The following is an 18014-nucleotide window of genomic DNA, read 5'->3' as shown; positions in this document are numbered from 1 at the left end:
ATAGTTGATGGCTTAAACCAAAAAAAAAAAAAAAAATTCAATAGATAACCTTATCGTTATTCAGTTAATACCAACTTGATCGGGATTGTCCTATGAATTTTTTTTATATACACAACTTACAAAATTCTTACATGTTTTTAGATAATTGATACTTTCTCATCAATTAAATTATTTGATAAATATCAACCATTATGTAGTGTGATGTACTTATTATTTTAAATTGGATTTGCTTTTTTTAGTTTTAAGGAATCACATTTAAGTCAAAATTTGAACTAAAAAAAAAAAAAAAAAAAAAAAAGATAATACAATAATTAAACCTCCTTGAAGTTTTTAAATTTTTAATAATTATTATATTGTCCTCGTATCCCATTAATGATAATCTGATGAGAAATGTGACACGTGAGGGAAAACTTTTTAACAAGTTTCGAAAACGCCAAGAATGCATACTCAGCTTGCTGTCCTTGTTTTCGCCTTCGCAGTGATTCTTTTCTCCTGTGAGTACAAGCATATCTTTAAGATGAGATACTCCGTATTTCTTAAATCTTAGACTAACATTATTCATGCAACTCTCTCCTCACTTTTTAAAAGACTTAATACCCAAAATAGTCTCTCGACTATGTCGTAATTACCAATTTGGTTCTCGACTATCATTTTTACTCAATTAAGTCTTCAACTATACAATTTTTACCCAATTTAGACCTTTGTCAATTTGACTGTTTGTTGACTGTCAAAAGTGGAAATAAAGTTGTAATTTTACAAGTTTTCTCCTTCCTCCTCATTTAGCAGCGCCAACCATGTAGCAATAAGCTCCGGTTGGGTTCTAAACCTGTCAGTATCGAAGTAGTGGTTATGCATCGGATAGCCCATGAATTTAATTTCCAACGATTTTTTGACGATCGAAATCTGATCGGAGTGTATTGCTGCATGGTTTGGCGCTGCTAAATGGAGAGGAAGGAGAAATCTTTTAAAATTATAATTTTATCCCGACTTTTGACAGTCAACAAACAGTCAAATTAATACAGGGGACTAAATTGGGTAAGAATTGTATAGTTGAGGACTTAATTGAGTAAAAGTTACATAGTTGAGGACTTAATTGGGTAAGAATAGTAGTTGACGACCAAATTGGTAATTATGGCATAATCGAGGGACCATTTTGGGTATTAACTCTTTTTAAAATGAGTCACACTTCCACATCATCTAATTTACAAATTATTTACAAAGTACTATTCACACTACATCCCTACAATTCCAACCAACTTTTTAAAGTGGGTCCCAATTTCACATCATTTTAAAAAATTAATATCTTTTTCTCAATCAATATTATTTTCTCATCAACATTATTAAATTATATCAATATATAAATTACATTAAATATTAAAAATAATAAAAATGAAAATCTAAAAACATACGGAGTATTTAAATAATTACTTTTAAATATTAAAAATAGTTATACAGAAAATCTAAAAACGTAATTTTTAAAAATGATTTAAAAATTTATTCGTAATATATATATATATATATATATATATATATATATATATATATATATATATAACCGATTTTGTGTTATTAATTTGAATTACGATTTAAATTGTAAAACTAAACCTCAAATGAACCTTACAAATTCGAACTAATTGGAATCACTACAATTAAGCCAAGTACAAATTTGAAGACGTTGAAATAACTAAAATTAAACAAATTACAAATCCGAAGACACTGAAATCATTAAAAGTTAAGAAACTACAACTAACCGATTCCACTTAAAGCAAATATATTTATTCATTTATTTCATCCCCACCAAACCGATTTCATATCTCCTCGATCAAGTATTCTTGTAGTCGATGGTTTGTTGGCCTATTGTGAATCCTTGCATGATTTCGAATATAATCCTCATTTCAAATGAAGTGGCTAGGACTATTTTCAGGTATAGATACATTACAATTCACACTTTCATTCGTATAATTAAAATCAATAGCATATGAATCTCGCTCATCCTCTACGATCATATTGTGAATGATTATGCATGCTCTCATAATTTGTCCAAGTGTTTCTTTGGAACCCATGCGTGCCGGGTAAGAAATGATAACAAATCGTGCTTTGAACACCCCAAAGGCTCTTTCTATATCTTTTCTTGCACCTTCTTGTTTCTTTGCAAATAATTTATGTTTTGCACTTTGAGGTAAGGGGATTGACTTCACAAAGGTTGCCCAACTTGGATATATTCCATCTGCCAAGTAATAGCCCAAATTGTAATGGTTACCATTAACAACGAAATTTACCTGAGGTGTTTTACCTTCCAAGACCTCGTGGAAGATTGGGGATCGGTCCAACACATTGATATTATTTAATGTACCCGAGACCAAAGAAAGCATGTCATATCCACAGATCTGCAGAAGCAACAGCTTCAAGTATAATGGTCGGATAGTCGTGATCTCCTCTGACATATTGTCCATGCCATGCGGTTGGACAATTTTTCCATTCCCAGTGCATGCAATTGATACTCCCTAGCATATCCTCTAACATATTGTCCATGCCAGGCGGTTGGACAATTTTTCCATTCCCAGTGCATGCAATTGATACTCCCTAGCATACCTGGGAAGCCCCTTTGTTCTCCAATTTGCATCAGCCTTTGTACGTCTACAATAGTTGGCCTTCTCTGGTACTCTTCCCCAAACACATCATTGATAACTTGAACAAATCTCTTCATACACATCATTGCAGTGGTCTCACCCATTCGTATATACTCATCAACAACATCTGTAGAACTCTCATACGCTAACATACGCATTGCCGCAGTAGCGGCGAAAAACTCCTTCTATCGGTAGAATCTATAGTGATTTGAAAATATTGGTCATAATTTGTAACACCTTCAACTATGCGAAGAAATAAGTTTTTTCGCATTCGAAACCTTTGCCGAAATAAATTGTTGGTGTACGCTGGGCTATTAAAGAAGTAGTCATTATATAATCATTGATCAGCTTCTTCACAATTTCTCTCAATAACCCGTCTTGGCCTTCTTCTACGCCGAGAAGATGCAGCCTCATTTTCTATAGCTTCTCGTCATAGGTTTATTAGGTTCAATAGAGTCCGTCTTGGCCTTCTTCTACGCCGAGAAGATGCAGCCTCATTTTCTATAGCTTCTCGTCATAGGTTTATTAGGTTCAATAGAGTATCATCCATGAACCACTGTATGATATTTTGCTCAGAAAAAGGATTATCTGGGTCTTGGGATGAAGAAGACGAGTCAGAGAAGGGTGGGTTTTCAGAATTTTGGGTAGAAAATTCACAATAAAATGAATTAGAATCACCAATTGAGTTCCACTCATCCATCTCATAAAGAATAATGAGATTGGGAGAAGAAGAAAGAATAATGAGATTTAGTAAAATGAGTAATAGAATCGATTCAAGTAACAGGATATATATAAATTTCTTTATATGAAATATCATGATTTTTTGTAAGAAAATTTGCTAGGGAATATAATCATTTTTTTAAAGAAATTTAGGTAGAGAATATAATCATTTTGCATATGACTAAAAATATAATCTTAATATATATGTGTGTGTGTGTGTGTGTGTGTGTGTGTGTGTGTGTGTGTGTGTGTATATATATATATATATATATATATATATATATATATATATATATATATATATATATATATATAGAGTAGGGTTTCAATGAGAACACTTGCTTAGGTGAGAATGTGAGAACAAATCGTGTGCATCCATCTAATTGTCTAGATTAGATTAAGTGTGTACCAATGCGAATTAAATGTGTGCAAACACTTAATCTAATCTAGACCATTAAAAAATATTAAATGGATGCATACGATTTATTCTCACGTTCTCACCTAAACAAGTGTTCTCATATCATCCTATATGTGTGTGTGTGTGTGTGTGTGTGAGTGAGTGAGTGAGAGAGAGAGAGAGAGAGAGAGAGAGAGAGAGAGAGAGAGAGAGAGAGAGAGAGAGATCTAAATATGATCGAACTATACAGAGAATAATTTACGAGAAACTTAACTCGTATAGCGGAAACGGAAGCACTGTGGATCTCCAGTCATGGTTGATATCTTATTGTGTTGCCTCTTGAACGGTAGATCTGCAAAATAGGGTTAGCCGTTTTGTCTCATACTTGACTCAGAACCCTAGATGGTGTATTGGTATTTTCTGAGCAGTATGAGTACCATATAATATTCATGTATCTTGTATGCCATCAATACAAGTTTATATAGGCACATTGGTGGAATACAGACTTAACCTAAAGGTCCAACCCAACCAATTACTTAATGGGTCTAGTCCATTTGCACCACATAAGTAAGACCCATAATATATAATATATAGTATACAGCAAAGTCTTACAGTCTCCCACTTGGTGCAAGTACTAGCACAATTTACATTAAAGAACAAAACACACGAATCATAGTAATATGTCATCTACTGAATAAGTGAGTAATATCTCCTATGATCACATGTATTTTGATTCCCCAACTTGAATCCTTTATAAACAAACCCAATGTTTATTTTTGGTACCTTAAGGGATATTTCTCAAAATAAAATATATATGTGCAACTTACGAGAGAAAATAATCCAAATTGTACAAAAGAGTACAATGCATGATCTCTAATATCCTTAAAAACATGCCTTAAGTAGAGATCTCTTAATGTTAGCATAATGCTAACTCTATTCTATGACTTCTTTATAAGTTAACATAGCACTACCTCTAACGGCTAAGAGCTTGAAGTTGACACGTCTGTCACTCCCACTTATCAAAATAGCCAAAAGGTAGTTTAGTCATAGAAGCATTCTAACAACTTAGACAATAAACGAAAGGTCTAAGTCCATAAATTTGGAATCTTAAACATACACCATAACTTCCCAAATAATCTTAAGGTCCACCTCAAAATGAACTGAACATTATGAGTCTTACTTTTATGTTTCTCAAAATTGTCTTGAGCATTACAAACCAAAATGGCCCAGGATCAATTTTGAAGAAACTAAAGACTCTACTAAATGCTAAAAAATTTATTAAATAACAGTGCACCACAAGTTAAATGTTATTTTACATGTAATCAGCTATCAGTTAACATCTAATTTACCAAACATCTTTCTACACTCAACTAATGTTATCAATTAATCAAACTCACAAACCAAATCAACTAACGACTATCAGCTAACAGCTATTTACCAAACACTCCCTCTAGCATTTTCTTTGTGTTCTTCATGGGGTAGCACCTTTTTTTTTTTCTTTTAATTTTTTCTTTGCGGCCTCTTTACTTGGGCATTGAAGCCTTTTCAATCATATGCCTTATAGCCCTCTAGCTAGCTTGGCCTTAAGGGTCCGTTTGGAAAGTAAGAAAATGACTTCTAGAAAATGGGTCATTTTTCAGAAAATATTTTCATTTCCAAGATTTGGTTGCATTCTGGAAAACTGTTTTGGTGTGTTTGGTTCATTTTTTAGAAAATGAATAGAATTAAATAGTTAAACATTTTGTTTATTTTAGTTAGAACTAGTAATTCACCCGCGCGATGCACGGAAAAAAATTATGTTCCTATAAATATAAATAAAAAATAGATAAACTAAAATATTTTAATTATTTAATATAATAATATTTTTGAGCTTCCATTGGTCAAGTATTTATTATTTTTATAGAATACAAAATTACAATTAAAATTAAAATTAAAATTTTGTATGCTTAATATAATCTCTAATTATGTGCATATTCAAATAAACTTATAGAGATAATTTACATAATTACATTGATTTATTCTTAATTGTATTTCACCTATATTATAATTTTCACAATACAAATAATAACTAAGATAATTACATTTGGAAAGCAAATTTCAAATTTTGTATGTGTAAATTTAAACTCTAATTGAACACATTTTTTATATGATTATATAATATATAGCTATTTTATTTTTCAAAAGTATATTTTTTATATGATTATATAATATATAGCTATTTTATTTTTTAAATGTTGTGCTTTTTTTTTTTTAATAAAGGATGTTGTGGCATTAATTGTAACATTAATTATTTCTCAAACCATATAGCTTTATTATATAAAGGATATAAAATATTTATAATAATATTGAATATAATTTTATTTATTAAAAATTATATTTTAAAAAACTCAATATTCACCGAAGAAACTACCCTAGATATCAATACACAGAAGAAATGTGTATAATTGAGAAGAAAATGGAATCTTGGTATAGAAAATTGTTGAAAAAATTGTGATTTGGGTAGGGCTATTGAGGAGAACAAGAGCTGGAAAAGGCAAGTCCCAGCCAGAAACCAGTGAATATGATTAGAGCTCATGACTCCTCGTCGTATTTTTTTTTTTTTAAGGTTTTCGGTGAAAACCATGCCACTAGTTTCCGCCGGAAATATTGTTGTATCATGACTCATTGCCGGATTTTTTTTTTTAAGGTTTTCGACGGAAACTAGTGGTCTGGTTTCCGCCATAAACAGTGTTGTATGTTTGGCGTCAATTGACTGAATTTTTCAATTGCATCCAAACATGGAAAACCCAGAAAATGATTTTCAAAAATCATTTTCTGGGTTTCCAAACACAGCCTAAATTCTCTGTAGAAAGCCCTTTTTAGCTAACCTCCGCAAAGCTCCTTACAATAAACAATTGTTAAAACATGGACCAAGATTAATATCGTATTGTAAACATGATTCAAAACTTATGTGTCTGTAGTTAATATATTTTGTACTTGCAGTTAACCATTTCTGCACGTGTAAACAAATTGAAGACACATAACATGGTAATTACAAACATACTCATAAATTATTAACTGCAGGTACATAATGTGTTAATTGCAAACACATAATCTGTTAGTTAACATGTTATGTGTTTGCAGCTAACATATTTTGTACATATTGTTAACAGTTTATGTGTTTGTAATTATTATTTTATGTGTATGTAATTATCATGTGATGTGCCTTCAATATGTTTACAAGTACAAAAACGGTTAATTGCATATACACAATGTATAAACTGCATGTACAGAATGTATGAATTATTTAAATTAGAAAAAATTGTTTGCAAATTGTAATGCCATCTAATAGGATGATGTCTTGATATATAAAAAATTAATATTTTCTTGAAAAAAAAAAACATATAAATATTATATTAAAATTAAGATGCTTAACAAATACAGCCAGCCAGCCAGCCAATTTGAAAAATATAGTTAGATCACCAATTTAACTCATAATAGATAATAAAAAAAAAAATTGAAAACCATAATAGATAAAATTGTTTAAAGAGTAATGTTACCTTGTCTCATAATATTACTTCTTAACATGACACTATTTACCAGGACTATGTGGTCTAATGGTATCCGGGTTGGACTTCTATTTGGAAGGTTGTGAGTTCGAGCCTCAGTGGAGGCGTTATTAGCTCTTTGTGTTTCAGTAGGTTGAGAAAGTATATGACCAGATACTACAATGTAATAAGAGGTCTGTCAATTAAGAGGAAATTTCAAACAGAAAAATGAATTCTCGATCAATAATATGAAGTTTACGTGCTTTCAAGATGTGGCGTAACGTACCATTTGAGATTTAATTTCTTCTCAACGTAGTTTATAAAATGACATGTCTTAAAGATTTAAATAAAGTTAATGGTGTTCAAAATAATTATTTTTGGTATACTTACCATACCAAGGATAATTAAAAAATTCGTGATCATATGTCATATAAATTTTTGTGAAAAATAATAATATAAATAAATGCAATGAGTACTTATTGTTTGTACAAAATTGAATAGGGTGATCTCAAACAGAAAAATGAATTCTCGATCAATAATATGAAGTTTACGTGCTTTCAAGATGTGGCGTAACGTACCATTTGAGATTTAATTTCTTCTCAACGTAGTTTATAAAATGACATGTCTTAGAGATTTAAATAAAGTTAATGGTGTTCAAAATAATTATTTTTGGTATACTTACCATACCAAGGATAATTAAAAAATTCGTGATCATATGTCATATAAATTTTTGTGAAAAATAATAATATAAATAAATGCAATGAGTACTTATTGTTTGTACAAAATTGAATAGGGTGATCTCCTAAATATCATTGAACTTTCATGTGGAATGAAAGCGTGCTGGAAAAAATATCAAAGCATCCGTGCCCCCATGCAGGATCGAACTACAGACCTTCAGTTTACAAGACTGACGCTCTACCACTGAGCTATAGGGGCCAATTTGTTCTAATGCTGTTACATAAAACTTTTAATATTTTTATTAATAACTTTTTTTGTGGATTGTCCATCTGTTTATCGATTGGCGTGCATTTTAATCAAAAAATATTTAGTGTTTAAGGGAATTTCAGAGTTTTACTTTTATCACTTTATTGTAGGATTTTGTTTAACTTGTCCAATCAATTATATGTAAGAATTGAAGCATGACATATTAGCTGCATTGAACCAAAAATATCTAGTCTGCATAATATAAATTTAGTTAGGAAATTTTCCAGTGAGGATATTAAGAGGGCTATTTTTGGGATGCATCCTAACAAGAGTCTGGGTTTTGATGGTTTTAATCCTCGATTTTTCAAGCCTATTGGATATCATTGGACGGGGTGAGTCTAGTTTAGTTTTGCAATGAGTTTTTTGAGTTTGGCAAGCTCCCAAAAGGCTTAAATACGTCCAAATTGTGTTGATTCTCAAAAAGCAAAATCCGGAGACTGTGGTTGACCTTAAACCGCTTGCCCTTCGTACTGTGGCCTATAAAACTAAGGCTCTGGCTAACAAGCTAAAAATTCTTCTGCATAATATTATCTCAGACAATCAAAGTGCATTTGTTCTAGATAGGCTTATTATTGATGATATTATGATTGCATTTGAGATACTTTTTGAAAATGAAAACTCAACGGAGAGAAGGGTATGCAACCTTAAAACTTGATATGAGTAAAGCCTATGACAGAATTGAATGACATTTACTTCAGAGTATTATGCTTTTTCCACCACATTATTATCTGTATTGTGTAAGTGAAAGTGGAAAGTGATTGCCGCTAGCTCTGAATTCAAGGTGATGCGTTGCGGCCAAGGAAAACAATGAAGCAATGAAGGATTACAAGCCACTTTTATATAGGCCGTCTAGAAAATAGGAGATCGGGATAATATTTTGTTTTGTTTTTTGTTTTGTTTTTTTTTTTTGTTTTTTTTTTTATATTATGTTTAGTTTATATGTTCAATAATCTATACTATACATAAAAACAAAATCCTCCATTTGAACTTCTTGTCCAAAACATAGTATTAAGATTTATGTAATAGTGTAAAATAGTGTAATACAATTCCTAATAGAATATATTGTTTCATACTTTTCTATTTGTATTATAATTCTACATTAAAATTTCTATTCTAATATTATAAACTAGTGTAATACAATCCCTAACAAAATATAATATAATACAGACCTTTGCGCCAGTCAACTGGCAGTGGCTTTAAAAAAGCTTTCAAGTCATATGACTTTAAGGGTCTTTTTGGAAACCCGGAAAATGACTTCTGGAAAATGACTTCTGGAAAATGAGTCATTTTCCAGAAGTCATTTTTCTTTCCTATGTTTGGCTGCACAATGGAAAACTGTCTTTTGGTGTTTGGTTCATTTTTCAGAAAATGATGGAAAACTGTCTTTTGGTGTTTGGTTCATTTTTCAGAAAATGAACAGAATGGCACACTTATTTTTATTAAACATTTTAATTATTATATACCGAATAATATATTTTTATTTTTGTTTGTAGAATATAAACAATTTTTATTACAAATTATATGCAACATAAATTTTGATTGTATTTAATTCTAATGTCATTACTCTCTATTTTTCTAGTACTAAAACTATTGTCACAATATGACAATTTGAGATCACCATTACATGTTAGAAACATCATAAACGCATAAGTAATCAAGTGTTGAAAATTAAAATCCACAAAGTGTTAGGGTCCAATATAACAAGTACTAAGATCCAACAAAAAAGACATATATAATTTAATCCGTAGAAGAAATAAATTTCTCAATCCATTTCCTCTTCAAACTTGCATTCTTCGCATTGAAAATTCGCGCCTGAACCTCATTTGTCATCAAGTATTCAAATACCTTACATAGGTCATCCTCATGAAAGTCATCACCTATGCTCATCACATCCACAAACAACTGATTTTCATCACTACCGGTATTCAAAGATTTAATTGCCGTGGCGATGCTACCGAGCTGTTCAGCAATTTCATCCACCTTCAAGTCAAGTGTCTTTCGCTTCCGACCGGATCTTTGAGACGACGCAGTTGATGCAGATGTTTTTCCCTTACTAATTTCTTCATCAATGTTATCAGGCAGGGTTTCATCAATGTTATCAGGCAATATCTCATCATGATGACCATCTAAATTAACATCTGCACAACAATAACAAAGTATAATCAAGTACACAACAATAAGAAATGTTCAACAACTAATAATATTCATTAACAAAGCATACTTAAATACATAACAATAAGAAACTAGACACTAATTCCTAATAATAAAGTCATTCCAGATTTGTTCTGCCATCTCATCCCTTTTTGTATTCCATTGTCTAGCTTCTTGTCTTTCTTCTGTTTGGGTATGAGTTAAGGGTAACAAGTTATCGTCATCAACATCAACTGTTGCTTGATTCAACTCATCATTAGGATCAACACCCATAATATGGTTATGAATTATACAACAAGCTAAAACTATATCCACTTGTGTCTGGTAATCCCAAAAAGGTTCAGCATCTAACACACGGAACCGTTTCTTCAAAATTCCAAACACTCTCTCAATAGATGTACGTAAAGACGAATGACGAAGATTGAAAAGTTCTTTCTTATTCTCGGGACGATGAGCACTAAACTCTTTCAAATGGTATCTAACGCCACGGTATGGAGTAAGTATTCCATTCCGTATGCCATATCCAGCATCACCTTCACGGTTTGGCATAAAAAAATACAAACAAAAAAAATTGTAACTGGTTTCGAAACCAATTAATAAAACCATTCACTGGTTTCTGATCGGAAACCAGTGTTAACACTCCAGTGTTAACACTGGTTTCCGGTTGGAACGCACTGGTTTCCTTTGACTTTTTCATTTTCAACCTTCCTAAACACCAAAAACCGAAGTCATTTTCCGGGTTTCCAAACAGACCCTAAAATAAAAAGAAAAATTTCACCTACACTTGAAAGTGGGTGAAATTACAAGAATAATTTCAGTTACAAATTTTTCATGTTAAGAAATTTCATTATGGAAAGGGAAAATGACACTTTTTTCCCCTTAGTTATATATTTATAGTTTCCTTTGTACATCTATACTCTATACTATATATAATAACAAAATCTTCGAATTTTAACTTCCCGCTCAATTCCTAAAAATCTCTCTTCCCAATAAAATATATTGATTTCTACTTTCCCATTCGTACAATAATTCTGGGTAACAATTCTATTCTAAAATAGTGTAATACAATTCCATTTGTACATCTATACTATTTATAATAACAAAATCCTTGAATTTTAACTTTCCGCCCAATTCCTAAAAAATCTCTCTTCCCAATAAAATATATTGATTTCTACTTTCCCATTCGTACAATAATTCTAGGTAACAATTCTATTCTAAAATTTTGTAATACAATTTCCTTTGTACATCTATACTCTATACTATATATAATAACAAAATCTTCAAATTTTAACTTCCCGCCCAATTCCTAAAAAATCTCTCTTACCAATAAAATATATTGATTTCTAATTTTCCATTCGTACAATAATTCTGGGTAACAATTATATTATAAAATAGTGTAATACAATTCCCATTGTACATCTATCTATACTATATATAATAACAAAATCCTCGAATTTTAACTTCACGCCCAATTTTTAAAAAATCTCTCTTCCCAATAAAATATATTGATTTCTACTTTTCCATTCGTACAATAATTCTGGGTAACAATTCTATTCTAAAATAGTGTAATACAATTCCCTTTGTACATCTATACTATATATAATAACAAAATCCTCGAATTTTAACTTCCCGCCCAATTCCTAAAAAATCTATCTTCCCAATAAAATGTATTGATTTCTACTTTTCCATTCGTACAATAATTCTGGGTAACAATTCTCTTCTAAAATTTTAAAATAGTGTAATACAATTCCCTTTGTACATCTATACTATCTATACTATATATAATAACAAAATCCTCAAATTTTAACTTCCCGCCCAATTCCTAAAAAATCTCTCTTCCCAATAAAATATATTGATTTCTACTTTTCCATTCGTACAATAATTCTGGGTAACAATTATATTCTAAAATAGTGTAATACAATTCCCTTTGTACATCTATACTATATATAATAACAAAATCCTCGAATTTTAACTTCCCGCCCAATTCCTAAAAAATCTCTCTTCCCAATAAAATATATTGATTTTTTACTTTCCCATTCGTACAATAATTCTGGGTTAAAGTTGTGATGTGTCAAAAGTCCGGCAAGGCATAACTTTTGACTCGGTTGTCCGTTTTGGACAAATGTTTTTTTGAAATCGCGTATTTTTTCGAGATCTATCCACCGCAAACTGCCGTAGGCGGTTTGTCCCACCAATTTCTAAAAAAAAACTTTATTAAATAGTTTCTAAGAAAAAACTATGAGAATTTTATGTTTATTAATGAATTTTTAAATTTTTTAATTAAAAAATTAGCTCGTGCATTATTTGATAATCTCTCTTTATAATTGGTCAAATTATTTAATTATGGTAAATTAGGGAATAATTAATGATGGTAATAGAAATCCTAGAAAAATATTAGAATTGAAGAATATTTAAGTATTGTTATATTATTATTGTGACTCACGAAATACAATACAAGACTATTTAATTATGGTTATATTATTATTGTGTGCCTCACGATCATTATATACTAACAAAACTTGAAAAGAAACTAATAATAATAATAATAATAATAATAATCCTTTATATAATAAAGCTATATGGTTTGGGAAATAATTAATGTTACAATTAATGCCACAACATCCTTTATTATAAAATAAAATTAAAAAAAGCACAACATTTAAAAAATAAAATAGCTATATATTATATAATCATATAAAAAATATACTTTTGAAAAATAAAATAGCTATATATTATATAATCATAAATGTGTTCAATTAGAGTTTAAATTTACACATACAAAATTTGAAATTTGCTTTCCAAATGTAATTATCTTAGTTATTATTTGTATTGTGAAAATTATAATATAGATAAAACACAATTAAGAATAAATCAATGTAATTATGTAAATTATCTCTATAAGTTTATTTGAATATGCACATAATTAGAGATTATATTAACCATACCAAATTATAATTTTAATTTTAATTTTAATTGTAATTTTGTATTCTATAAAAATAATAAATACTTGACCAATGGAAGCTCAAAAATATTATTATATTAAATAATATAAAATTTTTAGTTTTTCTATTTTTTATTTATATTTATAATAACATAATTTTTTTTCATGCATCGCGCGGGTGAATTACTAATAATAATAATAATAATAATAATAATAATAATATAATATAAGTGGTAAAAATAAAAGTAATTAAGTGTTAATAATGATAGTAAGAATATTAACGTAAGAATTATAACATAAATAAATCTTAATAATTAATAACTATAGTCTAGGATTAAATTTGGAATTGTTAGGAAAGATAAGCGACCTCTGGTGAAATTAACTCTTTATCGATTTAAATATTCTTAATATATTACAACAATTCCATTTCGTGCATCACACGGGTGAAAATACTAGTATAATATAATACAGACCTTTGCGCCAGTCAACTGGCAGTGGCTTTAAAAAAGCTTTCAAGTCACATGACTTTAAAAAAATTTAAAATAAAAAGAAAAATTTCACCTAAACTTGAAAGTGGGTGAAATTACAAGAATAATTTCAGTTAAAAAATTTTCATGTTAAGAAATTTCATTATGGAAAGGGAAAATGACACTTTTTCCCACTTAGTTATATATTTATAGCACTTTTCCCTCTTGAATTATTCAAATGGTTGTTTTTTCCTCTAAAATTTTAAACGAACATATTTACCCTTAAAATAAATATTTCATTTATTTTTCTTCTCCAACAAATTATGACCACAATTTGGTTCAAACCAAAGAGATACTATAGCAACCAAACCGAAATATTCTAATTACAATTTAGAATCGAAACTTGATATTTAGAGTTTATTAAAATCGTGAATCGGGACGGCCGGTTCATGTTCCGAACTGAAAAATATAAAATACATTTATTGTTGAATTTAGACTATTTTTAATTAAAAATAAAATTTTAAAATAAAGACGGTTCAAATCCAAATTGATTCATAATTTTAATAAACTGAAATTCAAATATTGGGTTCTGGATCTGAATCATAACCAAAAAATTTTAATTTGTTTATTTTAAGGGTAGAAATGTCAATTTAATATATCAAGGAGAAAACCGCCACTTTTAAAATAATTAAGGGGACTAATATGCATATATAAATAATTCATGAGAAAAAAATACTATAAATATATAATTCAAGGAGAAAAAGTGTCATTTTAAGGAAATATTTTTCAATAAAAATGTAGAAAAAATAAATAAATAAAACAATCTGAATTGACTCTAGTACCAAATACCACCTTCTCAGTTCCCGCCAGTCCGCCACACTAGCATTCTACTGAATCATCTCTCTCTCTCTCTAGGGTTTTTGCTGAGAATAGGAAAAATGGCTCCATCAACACGGATTTTCGGCGAGGCCTGCCGCGTCCTGATGGCAGCGGCGAAGAGTTCGACCTCATCCACTCCCCCGGCCACTGCCGCCGCTCAGAAAAAGGGGATTCTAAAATCGGTGCCGGTTTCCCCTGCTCTCGGGAAGTTCCTGGGTGCCTCCGAAGCCTCTCGCACTGACGCCGTCAAGAAAGTCTGGGAACATATCAAAGCCCATAACCTTCAGGTCCTCTCTCTCTCCCTCTCTCAATATATGCACACTTGCAGCTCATAAGAACAAATGTGTAATTGATTAATAATAATTTTTAGCTGTGGCCTTCGAATTGGACCAGAAATATATGTGTATGTGATTGCTGGAATTATTGTACATTGTTCTTGTATAGGATATTTGTGTTGTCCTTCATCAATTGCAACTTTGATTAGTATATAAAATTATAAATGTACAAATGGCCTTTTGTAGAGTTCATGTTTTATCCATATATTTAAGCGATTCCAATGTAGTTGTTATGAACTAACCCATAGCACCTTCTGAAACATGGAAAATTTATCATTTTTGTAAGTTCTAAAAAATCTGAACCTATTTAGCCATCCGCATAAGAAAGCTAAAACTTTCAATAAATGACTTATTTTATATTTTATCAAATTCTATTCGTATGTTACTCTTTGTTGCTCAGTTTGCTTATGTTGTAGTTAAACTGAGAAGGATTTAACAATTAGTGAACCCTTGACAAATACACAATTGAAGAAAAATAGGAAGTAAAATGAGTGCAAAACCAAGTGAGAGCTAAATAGTGCCTGCAGTATATTTAGTTTGCACAGTAGACTTAAGTATGGTGTTTTTCACATCTGCTCTTAGTATGCCTTGGGAGAATGCAACTTGCAAGCCGCCAAACAAGTGGTTTCTATTTTTAAACGTTCCTTCTACTCATTCTATGCTTTACATTTGAACTCCTTTTGTGTAGAAAATATTTAGTTGCATAAATTTGTGCATAGAATGGCTTTTTAAAGTAGTTGGTTAACTATGTAGAAAATATTTAGTTGCATAAATTTGTGCATAGAATGGCTTTTTAAAGTTGGTTAACTATAGGTGTCAACTTCTTCTCTGTATTCTTCATGCACCAGTAGTATACAGTTTTATGTCTTTTATCATAACAATACTCTAAAACTGTCTAACGGTTCTATCGTTGTTTTTCTTGGGTAAGTGGGTTCATTTGTGTGTGAATGAATTCAGTAATTCAATAACCTTTTCTAGCAGTACTTCAATTGCAGTACTGATTGAATTCTGCTAAATATACAATATATCTCATATCTGTCTTCATCTTTGTTGGAGTTTGTAATTTCTTTCCATGAATTAGTTCAACTGTTTAGCATTTCCAAGATCAAGTTCTCTTCTGATAGATAAATTTGTAACTTGGCAATTTACAGAACCCCACCAACAAGAAAGAGATAAATTGTGATGAGAAGTTGAAGGCTATATTCAATGGAAGAGACAAGGTTGGGTTTCTGGAGATTGCCAAGCTGCTCTCCCAGCATTTTCAAAAGGCAGCTTAAGTTGTTACATGCGATTGTGTAAACATTAGATGGTAATTCTTGATGATTAACTCCTATATTTGATTTGAAGTGGCAATTTCACCTTTACCTTTCTCCTTTCTACAATCCGGGTCTAATCAATTTGGACTTCATTTTGTATGATGAATTTGCTTTTCTTTAATGACAAAAAGATTAGGTTTTTAGGGTTGTTAACTTGATTTGCTAAGGGAATCTGGCAAGGAAATAGTTATTGACCACCATGACCTAGCTTATTCTTTTCTTTTTTTTCTTTGTTAAATTTTGGCTCAATGGAGAGTAAGCACTATTGCTTTTTCTTTTTGAGTATTAACTTGAACAACTCATTAAGTGAAAATTTAAGCATCTGTGGAGTAACTAGAGAAATTTTGAATTTTCTAAAAAATTGAAAGAAAAAATTCTTTTTGTCCAAGATCTTTTTTTTTTTTTTATAAAATTAAAAAATGAAAATAAAAAATTAGAAAACTTTCCATTTTTCCTTCACAAAAAAAAACAAAAAATTTGAAAAGCATTTTTTTTCTTGTTTTTTTTTTTTAAAAAAAAAAATTCAAACCCGGAAGTATATAAAATTGTATCTATAACCACTACAATATAGGTGAACACACCACCCCCACCCCCCCCCCCCCCCCCCCCCCAAAAAAAAAAAAAAAAAAAAAAAAAACCACAACAATATAACTATTTGGGTCACACTTGTGTGTGGCGGGTCGGGTTAATATGAAAAAATATAATATTAATTAGGAATAAGTGCTCTTAAAGGAAAACGTAATAACAAATGTAATGTTTTTATATTTTTTTTATATAAAAGTATTACTTTTTTTCATAAAAAAATATTATGTTTTCCTTATAAGTAATGTTGGCAAGTGTTTGTTACTTATAAATGAAAATGTAATACTTTTACATCAAAATACAAAATTATTACATTTCCTCATATAAGTATTAAACATTTTATTCTTGCTTTAGTATTACATTTGCTAGTATAAATATTACATTTCATATTGTCCCGACCCGTCTCACAAGTTTTTGCCTAACTATTTAGTCTCCATTAAGGCTATATATTATCTGTCACTTGTTTATTACTCCCGCTGTTTTATTTTGTCTTGTCTTGTTTACTATTCAGTGGTCAAACAAACTATTTTTCCTTTACTTATTTTTTTATTAGTTTTTAATTATTTATAAATTTAAAATTTTGTGTTTTATAGTACTTTTAATGTAATTTCTAAATATATTAATTTTATATACTAATACTAAATTAATATTATGAAAATTTGAATTCATACTAACTTTAGTTAAGTCTGGTTAACCGAGTCAGATACATAAAATGGGACGGATGGTCGGATGGATTACAACATAACCTACTTAGGATACTTAGGTTATCATTATTGAAAAAGATCGTTGATTTTGAATACAAGTGTTTCTTATAAGTTCTACTTAATTTTAAAAGACAACTTTACTTATCTTTAATTAGAATTGTTTTTTTTTTCATATAAAGAACAATAAAAAACAAAAGATAAGTGTAGAAAATAGAACTAGGGACACAACAATTGGTAACGCAGTTCAGAGCTAAAACTCCTACGTCTGCGGGGCAACTCACGTCAGCCCAATCCACTAGATGTTAACCAAGATTACAAGAGTTTGTATGACATAATCACATACATAAAGGCCACAGCCAAATACACCAATATAATCTTCAA

At 30.0% G+C, this 18014-nt stretch overlaps 1 protein-coding gene, 1 non-coding gene and 1 pseudogene across 2 annotated transcripts; 1 reads left to right on the top strand and 2 right to left on the bottom strand.

Annotated features, from left to right (window-relative positions):
- Positions 1-1895: 1895 nt before the first annotated feature.
- LOC109177266 lies at positions 1896-11106 on the bottom strand (annotated as a pseudogene).
- On the bottom strand, positions 8139-8210 carry TRNAT-UGU. The gene has a single exon. It is a non-coding gene; the product is annotated as a tRNA-Thr (tRNA).
- Positions 11107-14672: 3566 nt separating the features above from the next.
- LOC109177322 (upstream activation factor subunit UAF30-like) lies at positions 14673-16585 on the top strand. Its single transcript, XM_019326639.1, has 2 exons — positions 14673-14983; positions 16183-16585. Exons 1-2 carry the CDS (start codon positions 14756-14758, stop codon positions 16306-16308), a joined length of 354 nt encoding a protein of 117 aa, XP_019182184.1. The 5' UTR covers positions 14673-14755; the 3' UTR covers positions 16309-16585.
- The last annotated feature ends 1429 nt before the right edge of the window (positions 16586-18014 follow it).

This window comes from Ipomoea nil, unplaced genomic scaffold (assembly GCF_001879475.1).
Source record: "Ipomoea nil cultivar Tokyo-kokei standard unplaced genomic scaffold, Asagao_1.1 scaffold0804, whole genome shotgun sequence".
In the NCBI taxonomy this organism is placed as follows: domain Eukaryota; kingdom Viridiplantae; phylum Streptophyta; class Magnoliopsida; order Solanales; family Convolvulaceae; genus Ipomoea; species Ipomoea nil.
This window is presented reverse-complemented; position numbering and strand designations above follow the sequence as displayed.